At 22.9% G+C, this 16,073-nt stretch overlaps 1 protein-coding gene across 1 annotated transcript; it reads left to right on the top strand.

Annotated features, from left to right (window-relative positions):
• Positions 1 to 2,948: 2,948 nt before the first annotated feature.
• Positions 2,949 to 15,664, top strand: Bma-deg-1 (Uncharacterized protein; the record flags this gene model as incomplete). Its single annotated transcript, XM_043074967.1, has 16 exons — positions 2,949 to 3,259; positions 5,055 to 5,439; positions 5,588 to 5,686; positions 6,513 to 6,998; positions 7,507 to 7,670; positions 7,933 to 8,053; positions 10,187 to 10,384; positions 10,738 to 10,891; positions 11,188 to 11,292; positions 11,581 to 11,741; positions 11,873 to 11,974; positions 12,181 to 12,295; positions 12,461 to 12,609; positions 14,289 to 14,417; positions 14,693 to 14,741; positions 15,432 to 15,664. 16 exons carry the CDS (start codon positions 2,949 to 2,951, stop codon positions 15,662 to 15,664), a joined length of 2,961 nt encoding a protein of 986 aa, XP_042930901.1.
• Between the last annotated feature and the right edge of the window lie 409 nt (positions 15,665 to 16,073).

The raw sequence follows: 16,073 nt of genomic DNA, 5'->3' as shown, positions 1-16,073 counted from the left end.
AAAAATAACTTCAAAGAGAATAATTTAATAAATATATTGACAATGATGTTTGAAATTAAATTTAAGTGTGAAAAATGATTCACGTTGAAATGGTCTTAATTTTCAAAAAATTTTGAGATAAGTGTAAAAAGAAAAAAATAAAAAAAAAATCTAAAAAAAAAAAAAAAACAGAATAAAATTTGAAACGAAAGAAATTAAAAAGTGTTAGAAAAAATTTTTTTACTTCATTACTTTTTTTCTTTTGTTTTTACTAAATTATTTATTTGAAAATATTTTTGCTTCCATTATTTATATATATGAATTTTACCACCAAATTACTTAGCTGAGCAAACTTGTCAATGAAATAAGAGAATTAGTTGAAAGCTTGTTTGAGCACAACTGTACACTTTTATTATAACAATTTTTTTTTCATCATTTAATTCTTTCAGGATAAACAATCATTGATAACAAAATATTCTAGTGATAATGATAATCAGATTTGATAGAGAAATTTTACATCTAAAAAATAGAAAAGAAAATGGAATGAATTAAAATTTGGATGATAGGAGGAATCATTTTAATAATATTTATTAAAAAGCAAAAAAAAAAAAAAATTCTGGTTCCTAGAACAAAATTAAATTCTTTAAGCTTGTTTTTCACCTTGTTTTGAATATCATAAGTAATTTTTTAAAAATGAAGATAAATGCAAATGGTTATTTTACTAATGATGAAAAAGAATTGGGTGATAAAAAAGTTTTATTTAAAGTCAACTTTTATTATGCCATTTTTCTTTGGAATAATGTAAATACTTTAATTCATATTTTATTGTTTAATTATTCATTTTTTTATGTCTGTTAATTTTTTATCGCAAATTTGAGTGTGTATATTATTAATTTCAAATTATTGCCGTTACTAAGTTTAGAACTCTCATTTTTCCTTTTTTTTAGAAAATATTAGCCTACTACGATTTATTATTTAAAAGTAATTATGATTTTCTATATTTGGATTAAAAAACTATATATGATATATTCAACAGTTATTTTAATGATGCATTTGTCATCATCATCACTTAACCGGTTCCGGTTTGTTTTGCTCATTGAAAAAGCTTGAAAGATAACTTGCAATGTTTTATAGTAATTCTTCAAATACTCATTGTTAATTTATTATGAAACTAATATGTGCTAATCTAGTTTCTGTTAATTTAAATTATTGTTAATTCCAATATTAAATAATACTAATATAATTTATACAAAAAACTTTTCCAAATAGAGCGAATTTTCACTTTTTTTTTTTGTTTTTCATACAATTTCAAAAATAATATTATAATATATGGATTCGTGCTACTTCTCCTATCATAATCATATCGTCAATGATAAAAGTTCAATTCAGCAGATATAAAGAGAATTAAATGAGAAATAAATAAAAAGTTTTATTAATGAAAAAAAAGCATTCTTTGTTTACATTTTATAAATGTTAAGTCTGAATTGATAAGCTTTCAATCTTTTTTTTTTTAATAATTCATTCTATTTGAAAAAAAAATTTTTTTGCATATATAATAAAAAATTTCTTCTATTTTTATAGAATCAAAGAAAAAAGTGGAAAAGTAATTTACTAAAATATATTTAAAAATAGATGTGAAACAAAGTGGAAATTTTTTTTTTTTTAGCATCAACAATTGTCCTCACTCCATTTAATTTGTTATAGCAACAAAATGTCATCCGTTTTATGAAAATAAAAAAATGAATGAAAAAATTAACACAAGCTATTTATGTACACAAAGATATTTATTTATCTAAATTTTTCTCTACAATATATACTTTTTTATAATATAAGTGGTTAATCAATATGTTTGCATCATTTTCTTTCATAATTCAATTTTTTCCTTCAAATTTTACATGTAAATTAAATTTTAGCTTCTTCTACTTTCTATTTTATTTCGTCATTTGTTTTATTTTTGTTCCTTTTTTCTTCTTTTCTTCAGGTAATTGAACAAAAATTTTTAAGACAAAAAATAAAACATTGAAATTTCAACTTAAAATTAAATATACAAAATTATCATACTTCTTTTTTATTGTTTTCTGATTAATTTCCTTTATGGATGTGGAAAATTTTAATTTCTTGTATTTTTCTGATTTTTCAGTTGTATATTTATAAGTTAGAATTAATTTGAATTAATTATTTAAAAAAAAAGCTTAAAGTCTATTATTTAAAACAAGAAGTAGGACTACCTTAGCTCAATTCAAATTTGAAATTTCAGCATCATAAGATATGAAGCGTTGGATGATATATGGAAATAAAAAAAAAATTTCCATATATTAAATTAACAATAAATGATTAATATCTTTTTTTGTAGAAAATATTAATGATTTATTAAATAAGAATTTACTTCTTATCTTTCATTATAACATTTATCAATATTTTATTAACGTAATGTTCATAGTAATTGAATTTATTTTTATTATCGAAATTCAATTAGCACAGCATTGATTATTTTATGACCTTACCTATTAATGACTAATGATTTTACCTATCTATTAATTACCTTATCTTCGCGTTATTATGTAATTTTGTCATATTTCTTCCCTACTTTTCTTTTCTTTTTTTAAAAAATATATTTTCAGCTCTTTCGCAAAATTATTCGTCTATAAAAGTCATTATTGGTATATAACAACGTGTAATGCTCAAACGTGTAATACTATCGTAAATATTCACGCATTCCCTACGCTACTTATTTATACTATTAATCATTTGTACGAATATTCTATCGTTCGCAAGTCTTATTGCTTCTGTATTATAACAAAAAATAAAACAAATTTGCAGCTATAATAATAAGATTACTAATAATTACAATAATATTTTATTAGCAAATAAAATAGCAACAACAATAATACATAATATTTCGTTTTTTCTCATCAACAAATAAATTATAAATAATAATAACATTAAAATAAATGTAAACAAAAAGAATAATGTCAACAATAAATTTGTCTCATCCAAAGAAGAATCACCATCATTCTCATCATCATCATCATCATCGTCAACAACAACAGCAACATCACCATTACCGTCATCGCCATCGTCACCACAATTTATCACGATTACAACAACAACTATCCAACAGTGTCTTCATGACAACATCTTCAAGATCTACCACTCAACCTCAATCTCATTCGCGATCTTCATCACAAATTTATCCAACAACAGATCCATCTGATGATGATAATGAGAACAACAATGATTATCAACCAAATAATAATGATAATCTTTCATATCAACAATGGTTAGTAAATATTTTATCTCGATTTTTTTTTTTGTTTTTTGTTTGGTTGATTATTAATTTTACCACATCTTTTAACCATCTGTTGCAATATTCTGTACAAAAACTTTTTACCAAAATTAATGAAAACATTGATGCAACCTTTTTTTATTTATTCAATTTAACAAAAATTGTAATTTTTTTTGTTTTCTTTTCTTTTCTTATCAGTGCTTAATTTTTTTTTTCTTTCATGCAATAAATACCATGAAGTTTGTTGTTTGATTATATGATTGATGAAAATACTTAAAAGATGAGAAGAAAAATTTGATACAAAAAATTTATTTATCCTATTGAAATTTTGGATGATATCACAGGTGACAATACCATCGATATTGACATATTAAAAATATTTTCAAGACTTTTTACTGTAGATACTTTTTTTTTTGAGAGAGAGAGAGATGGCAAATGATATAAGAATATAATTACTGTTTTGATAAATGATATGAAATTACACTTATTGAGTTAGTAAATGATATGAGAATATACCTATTGCCTTGTAAATGATATAGTATATTTTCCAAAACAAATTAGTATAATTATTTTACCTGCCCTTTTCAGTTATATTAATAATTATAGAAATATTTGTTATGTCATTCAAAAAATTTGATAACGAATTTTTTTACTTCAGCCTATTTATTATTGTGACTGATATTTGTGCCAAAATTTTAATTTATTTAATAAAAATTTTTATTTCTTTCCTTAATATCAAATCTAACTTTCAAGAAGATCACGCTAAAAAAAAATTATAAAAGTGACTAAAAAATTTCACTTTCTAATAAAAATTACATTTGCTTTGTTTAGCTCTTTTTTTCGTTTCATTTTATTTAAGCATACTTTTGATAAATTGTGCGTATTGTTTGAATGTTACTCTTTTAATAAACATTTCGAAATTCATTTCATTATTACATTTCAAATTACTATAAAAACAGGGTTTAATTTGTATAAAATTTACATTTAAATTAAGTATAATATATTATTTTTGGCAAAATTGCCGGCAAACAAATTATAAATAATATATTACTGCTAGTTTTATCTTTTTTATTGTAGTTATTTGTTGTATTTATCTATTTATTATAATTAGATGTAATATTATTTAATGTTGCTGTCTAAATGAAATGATATTAAGTATTAATTTTTGCCCTTAATTGTACCAAATAATTTTACCTACAAAAAAAAAAAAAAAAAAAGAAATCTATCTGTTTAAAAATGAAAAGGATCAAATTGTTGTGAAAAATTTTTCCATTTCTTTAACTTATAAAATTTCTAAATCTATCTAATTAATTGCAAAAAATTGTAGTGAAAATATCATTCATTTTTCTCTCTTCTTTGTTTCCCCCCAGAATTTCTTTTTTTTTCTATCAGAGTTATTTTTTTTTCATTACTACTTTTACTACCAATGATATCGATTTATTCTCTTTGATAGATAGAATTTAAGGATTAAGTCTCATTTCATGTTTCAATCCATTATAATAGCTTATCATTTGAATGCATCACATTTGTCATAGAAGGCTGTTTCTTTTTTTTTTTTTCTTTGAGAATGAAGTGAAATTTATTTTAGTTTAACATTTTTTTTCCTTCCATCCTTACAATCATGCATTTTATAACATAGCATAATATTTTTTATTCATTCAGTTAAACCAAAAAAAGAATGGAATTAATTGAAATTTTGCTTTTTTGTTCTTTTGTTTATTTTAAATCCTACCAACAACTTAATTTTTATACAAAATAATTAATAATTATTAATTACTTTAATTTGCAGCGAATACATGGAATCATCGGAATCAGGAAATGATGGTTATGCTAGTAGTTATATGAAATATATTCAACCATCAAAATTGTCATTTAAATATAACAGACCACTAAATGAATTATGTTATCAGTCATACTATGATAATCATACAATTCCATATCATTATCAGTCAGAACGTAAAATTGATGAAAATAATCATATTGTGATAAGAAAAATTCGTAATTTCTCGGAAAATACAACAGCGCATGGTGTACGACGAATATTTATTGCTAGAAATGCATATACTGCGCGACTATGGTTATTTGGAATTATTCTTTGCTTTATTATACTTATTGTACAAGCATATCAATTAGTAATGAAATTTAATCGTTATGAAAAAATTACCAGTATCGAAGTAAGTAAATTACATATTATATGATATTATAGCATTTATCTTACCTTTATTTAATTTTAATTTAATTTCATTTTTCTTTAAATTTCTTATTTGTTGGTTTTTTTTTTTTTTTTTTTTAATAATAAAAAATAAAGATTTTTTGCTTTAGCTTAAATTTGATTATATACAATTTCCTGCTGTAACATTTTGCAATTTGAATCCATATAAGAAAAGTTTAATTCGATCAGTACAATCTGTTAAAGATACGGTATGCTTTTTATTAGTTGTGTAAATTAATGAAAACATATAAAGCTGTAAATTAATTAACTTTATGCGTTTATTCATAATTAAACTATTAAAAAAAATTTTATTGAAGTATCCATATTTTAGTTTTTTTACAAAATATTTTATGAAAGAAAAAAAAAAGAAAACAGAATAGAAAATCAAAATATAGAAATATAAATTCTTTGTCGGACAAAAACTTATTGATTGTATGCAATTTTTTATATTTCAAACATTTCTACATTAAGCTTAAGACACTGAGCTTGATTTTTTTTCTTTTCAATTTTTTCAAACAAAACTTATCTCAATTAATTTATCGCAAAAATTTTTATTTTTTAATAAAAGTATAATGAATAAACGACCTTTTTCCCGGTGAAAAAAATCGATAATATTTCATTTCTGTTATATCTAAATTTCTATTTTTAATTTTTTTCAAACATAAAATTATCTTTTTGCGATAACAACTTTATTACATCCAAACATATCATTTGTACATTTATTGAATGTTTCGATTACAATAATTGTTGCTTATTTAAAATGAAAATAAAAGTTTTCAATGTTAAATTGCATGCAACTTTTGTTTTAAATTTCAATTGTAATATCAACAATGTTTTTTTTTTTAAATAAGTTATTTTTTGAAGAAAATTTTAGAAACAAATTCAATATTTCAATCAATTAATTACTCAAAAAAAGAAAGCAACATTCTTTGCACATAGGAAAATAGAACTTAATTGATCTAAGAAGTTAATCTTTGATCTGAAGAAAAATGCATTTTTTCTTATTAGCTGTGCAAAATATTAAATCAATTGCAGATGGATGTTTATGAAAATGCGAAATCATTTCGTAAAGTTCGCACAAAACAACAATTACCAATTGGTATTATTCGTAAACAATCTAATTATCAAAAAGAGCATTTATCGCAGTTATTTGACAGCAGAATGATCAATGATTTAAACATTAATTATTTGGAAAATGTAAAACGACAACGACAAGAGAGAAATGTTAAAAATAATTTATTTAAAAATAATGATATTATTATAACTAATAAAATTCATGAAATTAATGATGAAATATTATCATCAACTAATACCCGTTTCATTAGCAATACTACAAATAGTAAAAATAATACTATAACAACAACTAATAATATAAGAACAGCAACAAAAACTGCTGCTCTAACAAGCAGTAGTGATTTTGCTAATGTACTGGCATATATGAATGATACGTTAATTAATGATATTAAAACAATTATAAATGTAAATGATGCAACTGCAACAGTACTAAGGAGTAAACGGATGGTAAGCTATTTAAATATCATTATTTCTTTATCCTTCTTTTTAAATTTATAATTTAAAAGTTATTATCTTAAAGACTTCAACATTTATTAATTGTTTTACTGTTAATTTACATTTGGTAATTAATATGATTCCGTAATTTTCTATAAATACGTTTGTTATATTTGATTAGAACGTAAAAATTTAATTTATTCTTTTAGCTTCAAATAAATTCATTATAACTTAAAATTTTAATTGATGGTTTTTTTCAATTTACAGTTTAATAAGCTTAAAAAAATTTTTTAAAAAAATTTAACATTATTGTTCAAGAAAACTTTATGGTTTTTGTTTTAATATCATTGTATGATCAAAAATGTTATAATAAGATGGGATTAAATATTATTTTTAATTTATGTAGAAATATTTTCATTTTTTATCATTTTATAGTTTAATTAATAATTTTTTAATTGTTAGTTAAGCTATAATATTTTCAAATAGACAATGAATTTAATCATTTATGTTAAATATTGAGGCAGAGACAATGCGATATGAAGCAATTGAAGCACATTGTAAATGTATCGGTAAATCAGATATGGAATGTATTCGATTTGAATCAATGCCACCATCTGATGACAGTAAATGCATCTGTACGTATGACAATGAAATGAACATTGCTTGGCCGTGTTTCAATATATCGTTTGTTCTTTGTTTTTGCATTAAATATTATTGATTAATCGATCAATTACAATTAAAATTTGTTAAATTATTTATAATTAGCATTTCTGCATATCTGAATTAAAAAAGTGAAGAAAATATGGTTAATAAAATAAGGTATTTTTTAAGTTTAATTCAGTTATCAACTAATTTATTTAAACAATATTTTGTTTAATTTAATTCATTATTTTTTTAATGTATTTTTTACTAATTTAAAAAATATCAAATTATAGTATTGTTTTAGAATATGGTATCAAGAAGATTGTATTATATGTTTTGAGGATGGTTTTTGTGAGCCAAAACAAAATTATCTATTTCAAAGTTCTAATTGGCCTTGTTTATGTCGGAATCGTACCATTGATTCTGTAAGCTTTAAATTTTAAATATTACCTGTTGTTTTCTTCGTTTTTTTTACAACTGTACAATTTTTTGAATTTAAATAAAATATTCCAACTATAAATATCATTTTAATTTAATTAAGTTAAAATCTAACATAATTTCATGCTTTCTTAATATTTTACTGATGATAATATTATAAATATGCTATTTATAACTAAGTGATAACTACTATAGGCTAAAAAAATATAATTTATAGCACCAAATTCTGAAATTAATGCGAAGGTAGTAAAAAATTCTAAAAATAAATTTTGAAAATAGAATTATTATGAATTTTCTCTTTCATATTGGTAAATAATTATTCATGCATACATATAGTAGGATCAGTTATATTTCAAATTAAATGTTGTTTATCCATAGTTATTACCTAATTTCTGGAAAAATTTGACAAGAAAAAGAAAAAAAAGAAAGGATTTCATACAATGAATTATTTGTATTTTAAGGCATTTTTTTTTTTTTTGCTACTGCCAATTTTTTTTTTTTTTTTTCTATTAAAACTTTCCTTTGAAACTGCCAACATTTAACACTTATCACAATTTTCTTACAACTTTCTCGTTCTCTCTCCATTTCTTCCTTTCATTACCGGTTATCATTTTAAAATTTTTGATGAACAATTCTTTTCAAATCATAAAAATCTATTTCTTATGTTTTGTAACTGTTATTCTCAAAGGTATACATTATCAGTATACTGTTTGAAATGAATGCAAGGAGTCAATCAGTGACAATGCTGATAAAAGTAAGACTTCAATTTGTCGGAACAAAGAAATTGAAAGTTATTTGTGGAATAGATGAAAAAGATTTATCACTAATTAAAATGTCTTAAATATTTTGGTAATTTAATTACTGAATTTTGTTATTGATATTTGGATAATTACTTAAATTACTTACTACACACATATCATTTCAAATAACTGGAGAATTTAATTACTGTCATTATGTTGTTATATTATATATTCAGGGAATATATAATATGCTGGACATTTCCTAAGATTTTAATTAATTCTTGTGTAGCAGTTGTTTTGTAAAATTATAGAAGAGTTATAATATTTTGTAGTATAAAAACAGAAAAAATAAGCTAGCTAAAAAAGAGCAGAAATTTTTGTTTTAACTTCTCAAAAAATTGAAAAGAAAAGTACATGAAAATGTCATTTGTGTAATTACTAAGCTTAATAATATTTCGAATTTTCGGATTATTAAAATAATAACTCAATCAAGTAACTCTCAGATAGCTAAAAGTAGAATAATTGATTTTATGTGAGAAAATGCATCAAAATCGGAAATAAAAGTGTAATTTTATTTTTGCACCAAATTTTCTAATCAAAAACTTTCGTATTCCATTCATTCATTTAAAAGCTTTCCACGAATCTACATTCATCCATTTAAGTGTGCGTTTGGAAAGCTTTTAAAGTTAATCATTTAATCTTTTCTTGGATTAAAATCATTTCTGCTTGAAATGAGAGAGAATGGAAGAAATTAGAAGTAAACATTCATAAAATATCTTTCGCAAAATCAAAAAACTATTATTTCATTATAATATTAAATTAAAAAATAGAATTGAAAATTCCAAGTTTTATTTTAGATAATAAAGACGATAGCATGAATTATCACATTAATTTTAAGAAAAAGTTATATTTGTTAAATACTGCGTACAGTTTCCTATTAATATTTCTGCTATGATTAATAACGAAGAAGGGAGTTGAAAATTTTTAAATTCAAGAATGAAATTTATACTACTTCATTTCAATACTTGCAAATATTAAGCATAACAAAAATTTAATCATTCATATACAACTTTTCTCTTTAACTGAGAAATTAGCCAAACTATCGCTTCTTATTAAACAAAACAAAGTAAATTTTAAACAAGTTAATTTACAGTACAAGAGGATATATTAGTTAATTAAATTTCTAATAAAATTAATGATTAAAGATTAAAAATTGAAAAAGTGAAACGATTTCATCTTTTATGGAAATTAGTGTGTTTATAAGGAAAAATTTTTTTTTGATTTGTGTTTTCTTTTGAAGTGAATTTATTGTTTATCTAATGAAATATGCTAATAACACGGTAAAATGAATGTTATGTAAATTTGTTAGTTACATATTAGCCCAACTTGATTCTGCTCAAGAAACCGCACTGTCTTCGGATGTTGAATGAAGTGAAACAATTGTGGGCGACGAAATTGTATCTGTCAACAACAACAATAGCAACAACCAAAGAGACAACAACAGCGACAACGACGACAGCGCCAAAACAATCAGCACGTGTTACTGAACCAGAAACTGTCAAAGCAATGGGTTTTACGGTATATAATTGTTTCAGTTTATCATTGATATGAATCATTAAAGATCATCCGACTGTCTTCTAAGTTAAAGATTATTATCCGGATTGCCTACTAAATAAAAGATTGACTTAATTACCTCTTAACCTAAGATTATCTGAACTGTAACAATTTCTCAAATAATTTGGCTCAAGAAACCGCACTGTCTTCGAACGTTGAATGAGGTGAAACATTAGATAAATAAATTTGTTGCAATTAAAATTGAAATTTGTCATATTGCCACTTAATTTATTTGCGTATTTATTCGTTGAAAATTTAAATATAATCTTTTTGATGAGAAATATGAATGACATAATTAGATGTGCAATTAATTAAAGGGTATGACAGATGGTGTAGCTATGTTGACACGTGCTAAGGAAAATTTAATTTTTACGATGAGTGCATTATCAGAAGTACAACGAATTGCACTGTCACAATCGAAACGTGAATTCATTGAAATGTGTTCATTTGATGGAAAAGAATGCAATATTGGTATTATTTCTCTAATAAATTGTATTTCTCATAAATTTTTTAAATTTATTTTTTAATAAAGTAAAAATTTTCTGACAATGTTCATAATAACAAATGCTAATATTTTTTTTTTTTCTTTTCCTCTCTTTTTAAATAAAAATATGAAATACAAATAACAACACTGATGATAATATGCTTCGAAATTAGTACAAATAAGCATATTTATTTCTTTATTTCTTGTGAAAGTAATTCGGGGAAACCGGATAAACATGAACATAAAAATTTTGAAAGCCGGATTAACAAGAATAATATTACAGATACTGATTTTAAACTGCATGTTGATCCGGCATTCGGGAATTGCTATACATTCAATTGGGATGTAAATAATAATCATTCAAGCAGTAAAGCTGGTCCAATGTATGGTTAGTAATACAATTTAATTAATTATAAAATTATCTAAAAATGAAGACGGATCACCTGACTAAAACGAAATTAACACAGATTAATTTAAAAAATTAGAAAAGAATAGACTAATTAAGAAAGAATTACATATCTTGATATAATCAATATTAAGACAAACATACATTGCCATATAAAATTATTGCTAATTTAATTTATATAAAATTAATTTCAATAAAAATAAAACTAATTGCAAAAATGCAATTAGTGTGAACAATTTTGGACAATAAATCATTTTACTTTATTTTTAGGAATCCGATTATTATTATTTGTGAATACATCAGATTATATGGCAACATCGGAAGCTTCAGGAGTACGATTAGCAATACATAGTCCAACGGATTTTCCGTTTCCCGATACTTTTGGTTATAGTGCACCTGTTGGTTTTGCTTCATCATTTGGTTTGAAAAAGGTAAATTTTCGGTTTTTTAATACTTTTTTTCTTTTTCTATTTATTCTTTTTTCATTTGATTGATCAAATTTTGAAGCTTTTACTTTTTTTTTTTTTTTTTCGTTTTTACAGTAAAATATTAATTTTTCTAGCACGTTGTCCAAAGATTATCTGCACCATATGGTGATTGTCAACGAGAAAAAAAAATGAATTCAAATGTTTACATTTATGGCGGTTATGATTACAATCCGGAAGTAATTTAGTTATATCTTAACATTATCCATTTTACTGTAAATATTCAATCTTTTATTAAGCAGCAAAATATTTTAAAAAAGTTTAAAACCAATCAATAAAATATTTTTTTATACTATTGTTATCATCGTTTATTTTTTATCATTTTTTTTTTTGTCTTTTTTTTTTATAAATTATCTTTTATTAATTGTCGTAATATAAATGACAGGGATGTCATCGAAGTTGCTTTCAAAACACACTGCTTAATAAATGTGGTTGTGGTGATCCACGTTTTCCAGTTCCGAAAGGAAAAATACATTGCTCCGCTTTTAATGCTACAACAAGTAAGTCAATTCGTGTAATAATTAAATTACCTTTCTTTTAAAGAAAAAGAAAATTAGTGACAAAATGATATCTATAATTAATTTTTTTTTTTTTTTTAATTTTCCATTTTAATAGATGCATTAGATTAAATGTATTTTAAATTAAATTTTAATCTCATTTTACAGGAGGTTGTTTGGAACGCACAATTGCGGAAATCGGTGATTTTCATCACATTAGGGATAGTTTGACGGATTGTCAATGTAAGCAATCATGCGAACATGAAATATACAGCGTCACTTTTTCCGCTTCTAAATGGCCATCCGGTGCTAGCGATGTTTGTAAATTTCATTTTTAACTAAAACTTTACAAAATTATTGGTGAGAAAAAAAACTTTTTGAAAATATTTTAAAAAATTATTAAAACAACAAAACAATATACAAAATAAAACATAAACAAAGTAATAAAAATATAACAAGTAAAAAGCAAATAAACAAATAAAAATTCTGTAAAAAATCCAAAATTGCAAAAAGAAAAATAACACTTATGGAAATTATGAGAAAAAAGTCATCGCCGTTAAAAAAAATTTAATTTATTTTTACAACATAAGAAATAAGCAAAAGGAAATAACAAAAAAAGAGAACTTAGAAAAATAATGAAAAAGCAAAACGAAACAGAAATTTTTGCCCAGAAGTCCTAACTTAAAATCACTTGCGCTTAAAACAAATGGGTTTATTGCATTAAAAAAAAAAAAAAAAAATAAATAAAAATAAAAAAAGTTAAATAGCATGCAAAAACCTTATAAATACAATTTAATTATAATCAAATTATTATAGTACATGCACATTTTTATTATTAACGAATTTGTTTCCGCTTATGAATAATAACTAATTACCTGTTTTATTCAGTGCAAATCTTTTTCGCATATTTCAGTATTAAATTCAATTCTGCAGAAATTAAATTTATTTTAGTAATTATCCTTGATAATTACTAACACATTAATAATGCAGATTGTCTAATTATTTGCTTGAATTACAAGAAAATTAACTTAAATTTGTTTCCGTGCATTTTGCGAATGATTGCACTAAATAGTCGGGAAACTAGCTATGTTGTAAGAAGTTCTGAAATGTAATTTAAGCCCAAACATTTATTCCATTAAATTCATCAAAAAAGCAATTCTGTAATTTATTATATTTAACAAACAAACAATAAAATGAATAAATAAAATGATTTTTTCTATTCAATACATTTTTTGCTAGACCAATTAGGCCAGTTTCATATTGACCATGTTATATTTTTCTTTATAATTTATAAGTTAAATTTAAACTTAAAAAATTTTTACCACTATCGCTAATGTTGAGGGGAAAGAAGACAAATTCATAATTATATTTCGTGTATTGAAAATTCTGAGTTAACAAAGCTGAAGAAAAGGAACAACAAAAAAAAAAAGTTTTTTTTTTTGTTTTATTTTAACTCTTTTTTTATTTTGGTATTATTTAATTTATCATTGATTAATTTATTGTTTGGAAAAATAGTTTAAAAAAATGTTCAATCATTTTAAGTTTCAGCTGCGACAATCGGTGATTTTTTTTTTATTTAGCTTTATGCATTTATTTTTTTACCTTTATTTTTTAAAGCTTGCAATCTTTATGCATGTTTGTAATATGTTTTGCAGTAATTAAATTATATTGGTGATTAATAATTTATTAGATGCATTATGATTGGTTACAATTAAAAAAACTAATTAATATCTGTCATTATCATATTCATTTGATCTTTAAGTTATTGTCTTTTTTCATTTCTATTTTTTTTATTTGAAAGTAAATGAAAAAGTAACAAAAAGTTTCATAAATTATTAATAAATCTGAAAATTTAACTTTTTATTTCATCTTATTTTTTGTTGAATTCTTTCACATGTTGCATGACTTGTCAATTTCATTACTATATTTTATTAATTATTTCCATATTTGATTATTTTCATTTTCAATTGATATTCTTTTCCAATATAATTTTAAGCTTGGAAATTGTGATCCAAAGATGAATGATGAAGAATGCAGAAGATTTTATAGAGAAAATGCAGCAATGGTTGAAGTTTACTACGAGCAGCTTAATTACGAATTGTTAAAAGAATCTGAAGCATATGGTGTTAGTTTAATGAATAATTAACTTTTTGTAGCATAGTGCTAATTAAGTAAGTCATTTTAATTAGTGTATTGTGTTGCTGTTTATTTTCTAATACCATTCAATAATTTATTTCAAATTATTTAAAACTACTGCTAATTTAAGAAATACATGAAAAGATTTAAAAGGAAAATTTCTTAACAAACTTATAATCATTGAAATTAATTATATTTAATGCAAACTTTTAAACTTAGTATATTAAGCAAGACAGATAGTAATAACTGAATTATAATTTTTAGCTTGTCAACTTATTAGCTGATGTTGGCGGACATCTTGGTTTATGGATGGGTATGTTTAATTCATTTATTTTAAATCAAATTTTAATTGCTTGTATATTAATATAATTGGCAAATTTAACATTAATTCTGAGAGCTAAAAATTTAATTCCACAAAGAAAAAAAGAAATTTTTAGGTAAAAAAAAAACCAATAAATCATATGAAATTATATCAGTTAAAAATACTAAACTCTTCTATTGTGCAATAAGAATGTTAAATTTCAAAAATTAATTTGAGCAAAAATAATATGAATTAATGATAAATAATGGTGATAGGACACTTTTTCCCATTATATTAGCGATTGCATTTGTTGAAATAATTAGTACACTCTTTTGCTAGGCTGATAATTGATAACTCATAATTATCGGACTAACATATCTATGCTAAACTAGGAGTAGAATACATAATTAATTAATGGACACTTCACAGATAGTTTTTACTTCTTGACTAGGCCAATAGCAGACATATGTTAAAATCATTTTTTTTTTTTTACCAGGCTGAAAGTAAACATAGTAATTACTAAACTTTTTAAGGGAATTTTTATGAAATTTTTTTTTTTATTAATCATCAAATTAACTATATAGTCAAATATAATTTGCCGAAAAAAAAAGAAAAATTTTGAATATAATTGCCCAAATTTGCTTAAAATTAAATAAACTATTAATAGTAAAAAGGATGAATTGAAGTATGATATAATTCCAGGTTTTAGCGTAATCACAATAATTGAATGTGCGGTATTATTCATTGATCTCATAACATTATGCTGTAATAAGCTAAAAACAAAACAAGACTTTAAAAAAACAATAACAATAGGAAAACGGCAGAAGAAAGATGAAGGAATAAAGGATGAAACGAAATATCGAGAAGCTATCGATGAAGAAATTCCAGAAGGAAATAAGAAAAATGATAATTGTGAGAAAGCAGTTCATGTTTAATAATTACAATTTAATAATTTCTAGCCATTAAATAGTGATGATGATAAGAATTCAGATATATTAATTATTATAATCTATGAAATGGATGTTGTTAATTAGAATTCATTATGAAAATTTGTTGAAATGTCGAAATTCAAGCTCAGCAAAAGTAAATGTTTTTGAAGGATCTAAAATTTACTCAATATAATAAAACCTAAAAATTAGTTAAGCAATTATTGTTATCATTTATAAGATTAGGCGTATTTCTGAAATTATTAAGCCTAAAATGCTTTTGCGATCCTATAATTAGCTATAAAATTTACCAACAATTAAATTTCAAATATAAAAAAATTAGAAATAAGTTAAGAAAGTGATACATGTGAGAAGCAAAAAAAAGCTTTTTTAAATATTAAAAGTTAGAGTCTGAAGA

The sequence above is a fragment of the Brugia malayi genome (genome assembly GCF_000002995.4).
Source record: "Brugia malayi strain FR3 genome assembly, contig: Bm_v4_ChrX_scaffold_001, whole genome shotgun sequence".
Lineage (NCBI taxonomy): Eukaryota > Metazoa > Nematoda > Chromadorea > Rhabditida > Onchocercidae > Brugia > Brugia malayi.
Note: the sequence above shows the minus strand (reverse complement) of the source record. Positions and strands in the feature narration are given on the sequence as shown.